The sequence below is a fragment of the Rhinopithecus roxellana genome, chromosome 15, assembly GCF_007565055.1.
Source record: "Rhinopithecus roxellana isolate Shanxi Qingling chromosome 15, ASM756505v1, whole genome shotgun sequence".
In the NCBI taxonomy this organism is placed as follows: Eukaryota; Metazoa; Chordata; class Mammalia; order Primates; family Cercopithecidae; genus Rhinopithecus; species Rhinopithecus roxellana.
The window spans coordinates 119,669,148-119,685,382 of record NC_044563.1 but is presented as its reverse complement, the minus strand read 5'-3'; the positions used below and the strand labels follow the sequence as shown (position 1 = coordinate 119,685,382).

Sequence of the window (16,235 nt, the reverse complement as noted above, 5' to 3'; positions counted from 1 at the left end):
TGGTTTCCAGCTGCATCCATGTCCCTACAAAGGACACAAACTCATCCTTTTTTATGGCTGCATAATATTCCATGGTGTATATGTGCCACATTTTCTTAATCCAGTCTGTCACAGATGGACATTTGGGTTGATTCCAAGTCTTTGCTATTGTGAATAGTGCCGCAATAAACATACGTGTGCATGTGTCTTTATAGCAGCATGATTTATAATCCTTTGGGTATATACCCAGTAGTGGGATGGCTGGGTCATATGGTACATCTAGTTCTAGATCCTTGAGGAATCGCCATACTGTTTTCCATAATGGTTGAGCTAGTTTACAATCCCAACAACAGTGTAAAAGTGTTCCTATTTCTCCACATCCTCTCCAGCACCTGTTGTTTCCTGACTTTTTAAATGATTGCCATTCTAACTGGTGTGAGATGGTATCTCATTGTGGTTTTGATTTGCATTTCTCTGATGGCCAGTGATGATGAGCATTTTTTCATGTGTCTGTTGGCTGTATGAATGTCTTCTTTTGAGAAATGTCTGTTCATATCCTTTGCCCACTTTTTGATGGGGTTGTTTGTTTTTTTCTTGTAAATTTGTTTGAGTTCTTTGTAGATTCTGGATATTAGCCCTTTGTCAGATAAGTAGATTGCAAAAATTTTCTCCCATTCTGTAGGTTGCCTGTTCACTCTGATGGTAGTTTGTTTTGCTGTGCAGAAGCTCTTTAGTTTAATTAGCTCCCATTTGTCAATTTTGGCTTTTGCTGCTGTTGCTTTTGGTGTTTTAGACATGAAGTCCTTGCCCATGCCTATGTCCTGAATGGTACTACGTAGGTTTTCTTCTAGGGTTTTTATGGTATTAGGTCTAACATTTAAGTCTCTAATCCATCTTGAATTAATTTTCGTATAAGGGGTAAGAAAAGGATCCAGTTTCAGCTTTCTACTTATGGCTAGCCAATTTTCCCAGCACCATTTATTAAATAGGGAATCCTTTCCCCATTTCTTGTTTTTGTCAGGTTTGTCAAAGATCAGATGGCTGTAGATGTGTGGTATTATTTCTGAGGACTCTGTTCTGTTCCATTGGTCTATATCTCTGTTTTGGTACCAGTACCATGCTGCTTATCCACCATGATCAAGTGGGCTTCATCCCTGGGATGCAAGGCTGGTTCAACATTCGCAAATCAATAAACGTAATCCAGCATATAAACAGAACCAAAGACAAGAACCGCATGATTATCTCAATAGATGCAGAAAAGGCTTTTGACAAAATTCAACAGCCCTTCATGCTAAAAACTCTCAATAAATTCGGTATTGATGGAACGTACCTCAAAATAATAAGAGCTATTTATGACAAACCCACAGCCAATATCATACTGAATGGGCAAAACCTGGAAAAATTCCCTTTGAAAACTGGCACAAGACAGGGATGCCCTCTCTCACCACTCCTATTCAACATAGTGTTGGAAGTTCTGGCTAGGGCAATCAGGCAAGAGAAAGAAATAAAGGGTATTCAGTTAGGAAAAGAAGAAGTCAAATTGTCCCTGTTTGCAGATGACATGATTGTATATTTAGAAAACCCCATTGTCTCAGCCCAAAATCTCCTTAAGCTGATAAGCAACTTCAGCAAAGTCTCAGGATACAAAATTAATGTGCAAAAATCACAAGCATTCTTATACACTAGTAACAGACAAACAGAGAGTCAAATCATGAATGAACTTCCATTCACGATTGCTTCAAAGAGAATAAAATACCTAGGAATCCAACTTACAAGGGATGTAAAGGACCTCTTCAAGGAGAACTACAAACCACTGCTCAGTGAAATGAAAGAGGACACTAACAAATGGAAGAACATACCATGCTCATGGATAGGAAGACTCAATATCGTGAAAATGGCCATACTGCCCAAGGTTATTTATAGATTCAATGCCATCCCCATCAAGCTACCAATGAGTTTCTTCACAGAAGTGGAAAAAACGGCTTTAAAGTTCATATGGAACCAAAAAAGAGCCCGCATTGCCAAGACAATCCTAAGTCAAAAGAACAAAGCTGGAGGCATCACGCTACCTGACTTCAAACCATACTACAAGGTTACAGTAACCAAAACAGCATTGTGTATTTATATTTAAAGTGCAATGCCATGATGCCTTATAGCCATCATAGTTGGGTCTTGTTTTATCCAATCTGATATTTTGCCTTTTAATTGGTGACTTAAAAATATCAATTTGTAAAAATGCTACCTAATTATGTATTAGAAGAAAAATTAGCTTATAAATTGCCATATTTTGTAGGAAAACATTTCAGTGTTTTAGGAGGAGCAAAATGGAATTCAATTAGTAAAATTATGGCTCTAATATGCTTTCGGTAAGATCATTATTTTTTAATTAAACAATATTATAATGAAGAACAATGGCAATGAATAATTTCTAAACGTAATAATTACCACATGTGTAGAGAAGATCTGCTTAATATAAAGTTCAGTGTGTGACCTGGTATGAATAACACTCTTGGCTTATTGATTACATGGCTGAGTGTAAGACAATTCTTAACCTCATTCTTTAAACAATGGATCAATTTGAAAACTAGATGGCATTGCTGAGCTTCCAGGAATAGTTAAATACAATTAATACATGTGTTAAAATAATTTGAGGAAGATATTTTGAAGATCTAAAGGCAATACAAATATAAATTCTAACTGTTGCCTTTCCTTTCTGCATACAGTCTAGTGTTCATAAAGTTGCCCAGAGTTATCCCGTCTCACTCACAGAAGTCAGTGTCCTTTTCATAGCAGACAAGGCCTGCATTTTCTGCTCCTGCCTGACTTCTAAACCCATTGCCTCTTACTACCTAACTTGTGACTTCTCTGGACACCTTTTTCTGTATTGTTTCCTTCAGGCACATTTGCCGCCCCTTCTCAAAAAACTCTTTTTGCCTCAGGCCATGGCACTTGCTGTTCCCTCTGCCTGAAACTCTCTTCTACCAGACATTTACCTGCATAGGCTATTCCCTTACCTCCTTTAGGTCTCTGTTCACATGCCACCATATCAGAAATGTCTTTCTTATTTCTACCAGTTTTAACACAACAAATTTTTATATATTTTACCTTTATATCTACAGCTCTACATGTTACTAGTGGGAATTAAGAAACAAAGGAAAAAAAAAGAATCTTTGATCAATTTAAATCAATAGCTGTAGTTTTACACCTGGAATTTGGTTAACATTTTCCTAAAGTAATGACTTCATTGTGTTGCTTTTCTGAGAGTTTTTCAAAGTAAAACTTCTAAAAAACTTAAAATTTTCATGTCCCCATGTTCATGTTTTTAAGTAATCTCAACCAAACAACTTTGCAAGAAACAGGTAAGTATTGGTTTTGAGAAGGGCTTTAACATGATAAATTTATAAATTCTGATGTTTCTGGCATTTCTTATCTCCAGATTTAAAGATATTGCTGAAAGCTGACTATAAGAAATCTCTCTCTGCCCTTCTCTCTCCTACCCTGGATTGAGTTCCCTTGCAGGCTGGATACCACTTCTTAACTATTTGCATTTCCCCTCCTAAGGCACAGAAATAGTTTGACTTGGGACTTTGTTTTTATGGTATTTTAAACTTTACTTATTCTAAATTTCCCTGAAGATTCTAACCATTTTGTAGAATATAAATGTCAGAATCAGCAGATCTGGAGCCACAGAGAAATGGGATAATATTTTCCTGTGGAAGAGGTATCTTTTTAGAAACAGCTTTAAGTCAAATAGGAAATCTCTCCACACGCTAATTTATACGCAGAACATGATGTTGTTAAACAGTATTGTGGAAGAACATACACACACATGATCACCCCCATTCATTCTAGTAAAAAGCACTGTAGATAATGTAAGCTCCTCCCCAACCTCCCCAGATTTGCTTATTATTATCTTTAAACTTAATATCCTATTTTTTCTACAGAAAGTTATTATTTTCTTCTCCCTTTAACCTGTGGCATAGTAAGCATAGAACCTGCAACCAATAAGGTGGAAAAAATTTCTGAAGAGTTTTCAAATTCTATAAGTGATCTGCCACTTGTTAATCATCCTTTATAATTATGTCTTAGGTATCTTAAAAGACTAAGCCTTTTTCTTTCAATATTTATCAAAGAGTTGCAAATAATATTTTAAAAAACCCTAGTATTTTGGGTCCCACCTTGTTGGTTATTATTTGGATGTCAACAATATCTGGTAAAAATATTGAACAAAACATTAAAAAAAAAAAAAACTCAAATCTTGAATTAACAAAACAGAGAAGGAACACAAAAACTTTACCCAAATTAATGAGATACCCACAAGAAACAAAACATTAGTAGTAAACACAAGTGCTTATAAAATTTAAAGCATGTTACACATTTCCATTGCCTTAAAAAACTTAGTTATAATAGACCTTTCAAAAAGAACAAAGTTTAGCCATGCTGTATAGTGATGGATGCAGATTCTGGGACAAAGTAACTTCTATGAATTGGATGAATGTGGTAATGGCATGATGGATACTTGGAAGGCTTGCTTCTTCCAAGTCTGTAAATTGAAGTTAATGACTCTAACTTTTAAAATCGTAACCACTTTTTGACTGGGTTATGTTAATGGTTCCCCACATTGTATAGCTTACTGAAAAGTCTGAAGCTGCACAAAGGATCTGAGGAAGATTTTAGGCTCCACAGCTCTATCTCCACTGGATTGATTTTGCTACCTTGTTTAACTTTATTCAGTTAATAGATCTACCTTACTATAAATCTTTTTTTACTGTAAAAAGGAAATCTTACTCTTCTCCATCCTTAATATAGCCACCTATTAGAGTACTAGAGGTTCTATCCATAGATTTGGTGTTTTTTAAATTAAAGTTATAAACCTGGGTTTCTAGGCTCAATATTTGATATAAAAAAAAGTACCATTTTTCAGTAGAACTTTGTGATATATTTTTATCACTTTGTGGAGAAAATCTCGGGTAATAAAATTTCATTCTTTGTTTATTTACCATTTCCCAGACTTTTCAAAATAGAGAAATGAGTTGAGTTACATGGGCTAAAAACCCTGATGGTGTTCATGCAGAACCTGAACCACTGTGAAAAACAAGATTATTAAAATTACTTTTTGGCACAGTATTTAATTTTTAGTGTGGTAAAGCAGGAATTTATAATGTCCACCTACTTATAGGTCTCCTCTTAATTATTAATAATAGTTTTTTTGTAAGTATAACTTATTTTGTGAATAGTTCAAGCTCCTATTTAAGGCCAATCTTTCCACATGTGCATTGGGCCCTATTTCCTCTTACCTTTTCAAGAACTTTACTCTTAAAATTACTTCCTTTTTATTGTACTATCAATTTTAAAATTTATAGTGAACACAGATATGGTCAAACATCCCCTATATTAAAAAACCAAACCAAACCAAAAAAATTCCTTTGGCTGTTCTCCCTAACAGTATCACCCTATTCATCTGTGTTACTTCATAAGACAACTCCCTGAAAAAGCTGTCTATATTTGCTGTCTCAACTTCACCCTTTATTCTTTTTTAAACTCATATGACCAGGCTTTCATTCTTTAGAACTGCTTCACCAAACAACTCCGCAAGACCACCAACGTCCCCCATGTTGCCAAACATGATTTTTCTCTATCTCATTTATAGCATTTGACACTGTTTTTAAAAGGTCAGAATGATCAATTCTTTATTCTCTTGGCTTCTTGATCACTACAGCCTCCCAGGCTTTCTTCTATATACCTAAGTACTAATTCTTGGTTTCAATGATTGACAACTTTTCCTTTTCTAAGCATCTCAGTATTGAAGTGCGCCAGTGCCAAATACTTGGCCATTCCTTTGGTTTTAAACACTATGTTAAGATGCTGATAACTGCTCATTTTCTATTTCCAATTCCAACAGCTCCCTCATCAATTACTTCTCTGACATTTCCACCAAGATGTCTAAAAGGCATCTCAACTTATGTTCAAATTAGAACTTTAAATTTGCAAGACCACTCCCCTCCTCCCTAAACAACAACAACAAAACTCTGCTCTATTACCTTATTATCAGTATCCTTCAAGTCACTAAACCACTTAACCAACTGCTTAGGTCAAAACTTTGAAATCACGTTTGATATCTCTCTCCCGTGCCCCACAGCCAATCCACAAGTTTAATATCAAAATATTACCACTGCTTTAAGAAGCCTCCACCTCCACAGCCACCACCCTAGTCCATCATGACCTCACTTGGATTACTGCAATAACCTCTTTTTTTTGTTGAAGCAAGTCAGTTGTTTACTCACATTAATATTCAAATCTCTACATAAGCAAAAAGAGATTAAAAAGAATATATAAAGATAATCCCAGAATAAAATCACACTTTAAGATGGGCATAGAAAGGAGCCCCAAATGTCCACAGATATAGCAAATATAGGTCTATACAGAGATAGTTTCATATACTAAATGCTGAAACATCTGCAGAATGAAAAATACAAAGTCTTTCAAATATTTATGTGACTGTTCATAATCCTGAAGACAATTTCCTCAAGCATTTCATTTTTATGAAATCATTAAATTCCAACAAGATATCTGAAAGCAGAAAGTGAATTTTATTGGCATTATTTATTTGAATGTACAAAATGTATTTATTCATTTGGTATTTTAGAAGAGATGCAACTACTTATGTGCTTTTTGAAAGCAATAACCTTTTAACTGGTCAGCCTGCTCCTATTTTCCTCCCTATAGCTTATTCATATACCAGCAGAATAACCTTTTAATTTTTTGCTCTCAATCTTCTACTGACCTCCCATGTACTCAAACTAAATTTAAATTTCATACCAAGCTTACATGGACTCATACATCATGGTCCTTGGCAATGCCCTAGTCACAAACAAAGCACATTCCTGTCTCAGAGATTCTGTACTTACCGATCCCTCTGCCTGGATTTGTTTTTCCCTCAGATACATTTTAAGATTTGCTCTCTTACTTCATTCAAGTCTCTGTTTAAATATCACCTCCAAAGAGAGGCTTTCCCTGACCATTCATACTGAAGTGTTATCTTCCCCAACCCACTTGTCTCTAGCCCCCTTAATCTATACCATTTTTCTTTATAGCATCCTTATATTTATTAGAAATAAAGTTTAATTCAGTTTCAATATTGACCAGGATCTGTTATTTGAGTTTTACCTTTTGGTAGTCTTAACAAACAGATGCTTATTTTAACGCTGTTCTGACATTCCAGAAATATATAATATTAATATTTGTATAAGGACAGATGTTACCACCCTATTTCATAAGTGTAACAATGTTAGACTGTCAACAAGGCATGATATTTAGATTTATTTAAAAATATTCACTATATGCTACTTGAATGAAAACCCCTTATGTGCTCTATAGGTTGAAATTATCTTAGTCTGAATCATTACTATGTATTTAGTATAGCAAGAGAATAATTTAAAGAATAATTATAATAAAAATTGTTAATTTTGTGTTAAAGATTTCAGAACTTATGGTTCAAGAAATAGATTGGTAATTAATACAAATATTATACTAAAATAGCAAGATAAATATAAAAAAGTTGGAAACATTTTAGTCAAGAAATATTAATAAAAATTTAACTAATTCAAAAATATATGTATCAGACAGCCCTGAAATCCAGATCTTTGTGGAATTATTCAATATACTGACATTTTCAAAATTAAATAACATGTAACAAAATTTAATCATAAGTTACTTAGTTCTATTTAACCATGAGTCTTTTAAGAGGAAGAGTTATGTGGAAATATTTCCCATTTTGTGAGGACCAAATAATAATGGAATATCAACTTTGCTATCTCAAAATTTCTCAAGGAGGAAAAGTCAAATATTTTAAAAATATCCAATATAAATCATCTTCAGACATAAAAACAAAAGATGAGAAAAAAATAAAAACTAGGTACACATAATATTTATTTTCTCACTTATCAAATTTCAGAGCTGTAGACATCAAAAATAATATGTATTTAGGAACAATTTCTTGTTGAGGTTTTGATTCTATGGAGGTTAAAAAAATTTGTCAAAATCACTGACATAGATTACGAATAATTTTCAGGAGATAAAGTAAAAGGAGTTCTGAGGTTTGCTAAGCTATGAATCTTATGTTCAAGATTCTTTCTAGAATATATATTATAAAAAATATTTTCTTAAATTATTTTTATCGTATACAAAAGTTAGTATTATTGATAGTGTTAAGCCAAATACTTTACTTCAATATTATGTACAACAGACACATAGATAAATAATATACAGCCCAAAGTCCTTTTGAAGTGTGATAACATATAAATCAACAATAAAACCAATCACTACTTTCCTTGCTTGTGAAGAGATTTCCAGTTGCAAATAGCTAACAACAAAGTAAAGTTGATAGATAATATATTATGGAATGGAAAATCAGCAAGTAAAGCATAATGCAATTATTGACAAAGGAATAAATGTGGTGACGGCTATGATTGATTTAGGAATCACATGCACACAATGTTTTCTTCACAACCTTCCATTGTATCATCAGAAATAATAAAACATTTTGATAGGCGGGATTTATTGACAACAGTAGAAAAACTGTTAACCATTTCTATTCTTCTTCTTTACCAAAAACAAAAGTATATGGCATACAAGACATTTAGCAACTCTCTTGTTATATATTAACAACGTATGTTCAAATAAGATTAAGAGAAGACTTTAAATAGCAAAAAAAAAAAAAAAAAAAAAAAAAAAAAAAAAAAAAAAAGGCTCCTAAATCAAGGGAAGTGTTGGAACAATACTTTGAGAGTAAGGGTACCAGCATAGGAGATATTACTAACAATCATTGGTTATTTGCAGGAAAAATCGTTTGCTAGACCTTGCTGATTCTTCAAGAAACCAAATTTGTCATAAGAGTTTAAGTATTCTCTGCATGTTTTCTGCTGTAAAGATCCTCTTATTATGCTACTCCAGGAAGCTGCTAAACTTGGTATGCATGTGATGAAAGATGCAATGCAGATAGAAATTCAGGAAAGGTTTTGTTATCTTGAAAAGCCAATTATGTTGCTATATTGCCAAATTTCTAGAACCAAGATTTATCTTCTGCAAGCAGTACAAATAGCATGTTTTGTAAGATTGCTTCTATAAAAGTGCATATCATTGTAGACCATAGAGTACTGTTTAGTATTCCAAATGTGCAAGATAGTTGGCCATACGAAGCATTTATCAGCTGTTACTGCTGAGAAATTACTGTCCCTGTGCAAAATTTGGCTCTTAACATTTTGTAATACTATTGCTATAGTAAAAGCTTTATTTTTCTGAATACAATTTCAGATGTATACCCTAAGTTCATTCTGTGATGGTGGTAATCCAATTTAAAGCTTGGCTGCATATTAATCTTTAATTTCAAGATTTTGACCAAATTATTTTGATATAATTCTAATATTAACATATTCATTTGTTTGCTATCTATCTCCTTCACTAAAATGTAGTAATTCCTGTTGACGGGAATGGTGTATTTCTAGCACTTAAGAACAGTGGCTGGCATAAAATAGAAGCTCAGTAAATATTCACTGAATGATTAAACTAATAAATATATATTCATATATATGAATAAAAAACATCCACAGGTTTCTCTTATGGGTATAATATACAAAAATGGGGATGCTGGAGGTTTTAAAGCCACATATAGACGTTTTCAACTTTGTTTATTTATATAAGTCTTCTATGAATAATTTTACTGAGTACTTACTGGGTGTGAAATACCATACTAAGGACTAGGAGAGTTACTAAGATGAGTTAGGAAAATAACACACTCTTCCAGGAATGCAGAATATGGTAGCAGAACCTTCCCAAAATACAGTAAGAAACATCAAAAAATGAGTGAAAATCTAACAATGTAATTATAATAAATTGCTTTTTACATTTGAGATCTTAAAAGAAATAAAACACCTCAAATGTTAGATTGTGGCAGTAAAGTATAAAGTTAAACCATAATATTTATGGGTAGATTTAGATAGAAGCCAAAAATCTCAAAATATGTAATGAAATACTACAGAATATATCCCAGGAAGCTAAATCATGATGATTGGAAAAAACAGATTTATGCCAATTTGCTTGAGAATAAATAACCTTATGATTGGAGTCATTTATTTATTCAACAAATATTTACTGAAAAGCCTATTTGTACCAGTTACTGTCTACATGCTTGGATAGGGCAGTAAACAGACAAAACTCTCTGCCCTTATGAAGCTTCCTTTTTAGTGGAAGAATACATAGAAACGCTTGAAAATGAATGGATTCTAATATACAGAGTATTAGATGAAGATATAGGCCATAGAGAAAATCAAAGAAGGAAAAGAGAGTAAGAAGTATTGGGGATGGGGTGGAGGTTACCATTTGAAACAGGATGGTCAGGGAAGGCTTCACTGAAAAGGTGACATCTGAGCAAAGACCTGAAGGAGGTAAGGATGCTTCCTTGTGCCTATGGGCGGGCGGGGGGAGAGCATTCCAAGGAGAGGAAGCAGCAAGGGTAAAGGCCATGAGAGGGAGCGTGCTGGGTTTGTTCACTGAAAAGCAAGACCAGTATGGCTAGAACAGAGTAAATAAAGTAGAAAACCAGGAAAGGAAAGCAGAGAGATAATGGGGCTTGACCTTAAAGAAACTTGTAGGTTGTTATAAGGATTTTGATACTCGAGATGAGATGACTAGTCATGGGGATATTTCCAAGACAGGAGTGATGTAATCTGAGCTGTGCTTTCACATAGGAACATTTGAGATTGTGTGGTTGAGAACCAATAAGAATGGGAACAAGGGTGGAAGCAGAACTCTAGTTAGATAGTAGCTGCATTCACAATGACTTCAATCAAGGTAGTGGTAGTACAGATGGCAAAAGGTACCTCTGAATGTATTTTGAATGCAGAGAAAATATGACTTTCTGGTAGACTGGATGTGAAGTGTGAGAGGAGAGAAGTCAACAATGATTCCAAAAGTTTTAGACTGAACTACCCCCTGGGGAACAGGAGGTAGCACTAAGTGGTTCTAGATTGTAGTACTTCTGCTATTTGCTCAAAGACTTCCTTTAATTATTTGTTTTGTTGCTTATTTACTTGTCTATTTTCCTGATAAGCTTTAAGGATAGTCTATATGTCATGTCAAGTGGTATTTACGAATAACAATAATTAATGCTATTTATCTATTGCTTAGATCACCCCAAGACTTCAAGGTGCCTAATAGTTGATATAAACAACAAAATTCTGTCATAAGAAGGAAGGGTGGCAGGATTTGGTAGTAGAGCAATGTACCAGCCACTGGCTTGACCTTGCCAAAAAAAATTTGAGTGGAATTCAAGAAGTCACTGTGGATCTTAAAACTAAAGACATGAAACTGAAGCAGAAGTTTGAAATGAACTGTAAGTATTAATGGCAAACCTTAATGCTAATTTAACACACAGCACTCCAAGTTTGCTTTTCAAAGGAAGCATAATGGGGGAGATATTTAGGAGTCCACTAAACATTTCCGGAATATTGGGTCTATTAAGCATAACCAAGTATAAGTAGGTCATGGTGATAAAGATCTCTCTCTATATCCTGGCTTGGATATCGAAATCATCACATGAGCAGGGCTGGAATAAAAATTGCAGGTGTACAGTCAAGGGATCCAACTATGAGTAGTTCAGAAAACTAGGACAAAGGAACCAAAACAAAGGCTGACAATGTAAGATTCACAAACAGGGTAGAGAACATGCTAGAATTTAGAATGATCATCACAGAAGAATCAAAATATCCTGCTATAAGGGATACGCTACAAGTCAAAGGGAAAACACGGAATGGAAATCAAGAACACAAGAAAATCTTTGAAGGATGTCATTTCTGAAGAAAAGGCAGAAAAATTTGAAGCCAGGGAAATAATTCTAAATTTCCCAAAGAGAATAATCCGTCTAGTCCATTCATTTGTTAAATCCTTTGTTCATTCATTCATTTAGCAGACAGTATATAGGTATTGGAAATACATTGGAATTTTTTTTTAAAAAAGATCTTTGCTCTAAAGGATCTTATAGAAACCAGAGAGTGAATGCCAGGCTGCCTGCAAGACTCTGTGGCTCAGGTTCCTTGGATACCTAGGGGATCTATAGCTCTCTCTAAATTAAGCATATTCAAAGGAGAGTCTTAAACCTTTTGCCACAAAGTAGACTAGCATTCTCTCCATACTGCAGCTAAAATAATCCCTTTAAAACATAATCTGACTTTCCTCCTTAAAATCCTGCAATGGTTACCTTTTGTCCTTAAGATAAAATATAATTCCTTAATACATTATCATGATTTGGCCCCTCTTGCTCTCCAGCCTGAACACCCCTCCCTGCAATCTATGCTCTGCTTTTAGTTACTTGAAACCACAATGCTTACTTTTTATTAATTTTTTTTTACAAAATTTCAATAACTTTGGTATAACACAATACTTACTCTTGATATCAGACTCTGGTCTGCCTTCTGTCTGATAAATTCTTTCCTCTCATCCTCATTTGGTTTATTCCTACTAAATTCTCAGCTTAAGCATCACTTCTCTGACCCCTTCTAGGTTAAGTAGTGCTATTTGCTTCCATAATACTGTAGTTCCTTTATCACTCTTCTCTTACTGTTGTTTATTCAGTTCTATCTTTCTGATAAGTTGTAAGGATAATTCCTGGAGAACAAGATGCATGTCTATTTTGTTTACCACTCCATATTCAGCAACCTCACACAGTGTTTGGCACCAGGAAAGTATTAATCACATTTGTGGAATTATCTGTTTTAAGAGGCGAGTTCTCATTGTTGCCCAGGCTGGACTTGAACTCTTGGGCTCAAGTGATCCTCCTGCCTCAGCCTCCTGAGTCACTGCAACTACAGGCACGTGCCACTGTGTCCAGCTTACATTTATAGAACTTTTTTTGATAAAATGATGAATGAATATAAGATCTGTGAGGCAGTTATTGTATCTCCTTACTAATCATTATATCCCCAGTACTTCACACAGGGCCTAGAATAAAGTAGCTGCTTATTATATTTTTGACTGACTGAATGAATGAATCACTGCTGCCTTTGACCCAAGTCAGTCTTACCTTATTTGCATAAAACTCCTGTAATAAACTGGCACGATATATGACACCCTCAATAGTTTGTTCTCTTTTCCCATAAACTATGCCTCAAAATGCAAGACCCTAAAATCTTAAACTATAGCTGGATCTGGGCTCAACCTGCTGTATACCTGTTTGGATTGAGTCTGATCATTATGCTTTCTTAAGAAACCAAAAGGTGCCATTTTCACAGTTCCTTGCAAATAGTGCTTCTAATTTTCCCTGCCCACCCAGTTTCCCATTCTTTGTTTTCCAACTAGGTAGTTACATTGTTCTCCAAGTATCACAAGCTGCTCTGGATATGAACCTGTGAAACAGAAGGCACAGATGAAAACAAGGGATCTATCAAGCCCTTGAATAGATGAAAAGCAAATCCCAAATATTAAAGGTTACCTCAGGAAGATAGATGGACATCTATCTATATTTAAAATTTAAAAAATATTAAGCCAGGAAAATAAAACAACATTAAAAAGTATTCCCAAGTGGTTGTGGAAGAACTAGTGCATATTCCCTGGTTGGAAGGATGAAAGGTAAGCTATGGTCAGTCCTGAACATTATCTTGAGGGTTAGGAGGATATTTTATCACTACAATTAATGTTAAATGCCTCATAAAGCTTTTAAAATTACACAGTAGAAAAGTGTTCAGTTCTGATGATTAGTTTTTCATTAGTTTTGATGACCAGTTATTAATATATGAATAACCATGCAAGAAATTGCAATAATTCCTGTAAAATTGTTTTAAAGAATATTATAGTACCACCAATATATTTATCATTATAAACACACAGCATAATTATTAAGTGTACTTACATAGTGTAATATAGGCTACCATTCATAGCAAGTTAAAAGTCCCTGTCCTTTTAAAAATAATTTAAAGGAAACAGTACTGAAAAGTACATGAAGTGGTAAATTATCATAGCCATGCAATTATACAACAAACTTCAGAGCATTTCTATACTTTTCAAAGATCACTAATAGACTTTCTCCCTTTCTTCCTTCCTTCCAGCATTTAGTGATAGATTATGTCCAGGCATATGCACAGCAGATAGATAGAAAGATGACTAAATCAGAGTCCCTGACAGATTCTTCTCTGCCTGCTAATTTTAACCTCATTTCCAGATCTAGTACTTTTTCTTCCTTCAACAATCCTACAAACTGGAGAACTGGTTATAATAGAAGCCAAACTATTGCTCAGATCGGTCCTGGTACCTTCAAAGGAGTCCCAATTGTAGGCTGGCAAATAGCGTAAGAAGAGATGAAAAGATGAAAAGACAGAAGAACAAGGGAAGACCCCCTGGAGGAGGTCTCTAAAGAGTAAAGAACAGACAGAATCAATACACAGGTCTAGGGATAAGCCTTCAATTTCATAAGGTCAACTTTTATGTTAGAACAAAGATGATGAAGGTGGCTTCAGACAAATTTGTAGATGAGAGAGAAGGGCAGGAATTTTCAAGTGGTCATATCTCACAGCTTGAATTTTCTCTGTGAAGTAAAACATAAGGTGTTCTGCTAAGGAAAAGGGGAGTCAGTGACAGAATGGAGTCTTCAAGAAAGAGTGAAGGTTTGAAACATCACTGTGGAATACAGGAGCAGTGCTCAGGGCCCATCCACTGTATCTGAACTGTACCTGAAGTGTACACTGTATCTGAAGTGTTGGTAGCAGAGCTCAGCAGCCTGCATATGGACAGATACTAATCCAAGTTAAATGGTTTTTGGAAAGGATGAAGCATAAAGAAAAGTGAGTTAGGGTACTGAAGGTGCTAGAAAGAGAATACATTTATATGCCACAAATTGCAGGATGAATCGGCCAGAATCAGGAAAGAAAGTGACAGAATGAGAGAATACTGAGCAGGAAGAGACTGGAAAGTCTAGAGAATACAAACTTGAGAATGAAATGTGGCTGTTGTCAAAGAATAACATGTATGCTTAGGGGTTCAAAGGTGGAGCAGAGATGAGTGATAACAAGGTTAAAGATGTGAACAGGTTTGTGGATTATTTGTTTTTTTTTTTAAAAGCATGGATGAAGAGTGCTGCATTGAGAAGGACACAGATCAAGTTATTCATGTGATGGTAGAAGTTAATGTGGTTAAAACGAAAGGCTCTTTTGTGAAGCTGGTGCAACAAGCAGAGGAAGACAGTGGAAAATCCACAAAGGTACCTTGTTTGCATCAACTAATCTGTATCATTTACTATTCCTTAAAAAATACACTCTTTCTCTGTCTATACTATTCTTCTGTTTTCCTGAAGTTACCTGACTGGTTTATTCTGAAAAAAATTTATCAATTTGAAAAAAACTTTTTAAAAGCAGCTCCCCATAGAGAGCTCCCTAAGGCAAACTAGTCACAGTGATGATTCAGTTTCAGTTACCGTCTATGAGATCCATCTCTACTAAAATTGTAAATTGTTCTCTAAACTCTCCAAAATGATGAAAAGCCACAGTAAAGCAGAAAACACGTTTTTTTGTAAACAAAACAAAACAAAACAAAAAAGGCCGGGCGCGGTGGCTCAAGCCTGTAATCCCAGCACTTTGGGAGGCCGAGATGGGCGGATCACGAGGTCAGGAGATCGAGACCATCCTGGCGAACACGGTGAAACCCCGTCTCTACTAAAAAAAAATACAAAAAACTAGCTGGGCGAGGTGGCGGGCGCCTGTAGTCCCAGCTACTCGGGAAGCTGAGGCAGGAGAATGGCGTAAACCCGGGAGGCGGAGCTTGCAGTGAGCTGAGATCCGGCCACTGCACTCCAGCCTGGGCGACAGAGCGAGACTCTTGTCTCAAAAAAAAAAAAAAAAAAAAAAAAAAAAAAAAATAGTGCTATACAAAAATAACAAATGGCAGAATAATGAATATATGGTGTTTTATGTGCAAAATCATAATGTAATTCTCACTAGTGATTAGCACAATGGTTATCTCTATAATACAATAGTCACACAGTCAGACAACCCACTTAGTAAATAATTTAGGCTTACCTGTATTGCAAGGGCACGGGCAACAAGACCTCTAAGGTATTGTAAGGGATCTTCTGGGCCTTCCCACTTGCTCTGCCATGCGAGAGGACACTGCAATTTTAAAAGGGTCAAAATTGAGTTTGTGTATATGATACTACATATAAAAGACTAACAGTAGTGTGATGGAGAAAAATTTTGGCATAATTCACATATACATAT

General features: G+C 35.0%; 1 protein-coding gene across 1 annotated transcript in view; it reads right to left on the bottom strand.

The window, feature by feature from the left end:
• DYNC2H1 (dynein cytoplasmic 2 heavy chain 1) overlaps positions 1-16,235 on the bottom strand; it is a 385,005-nt gene that overhangs the window by 30,906 nt on the left and 337,864 nt on the right. The window contains exon 85 of the mRNA XM_030918805.1: positions 16,038-16,127. Coding sequence (XP_030774665.1) covers positions 16,038-16,127 — 90 coding nt within the window. The remainder of the gene's footprint in view (positions 1-16,037; positions 16,128-16,235) is intronic.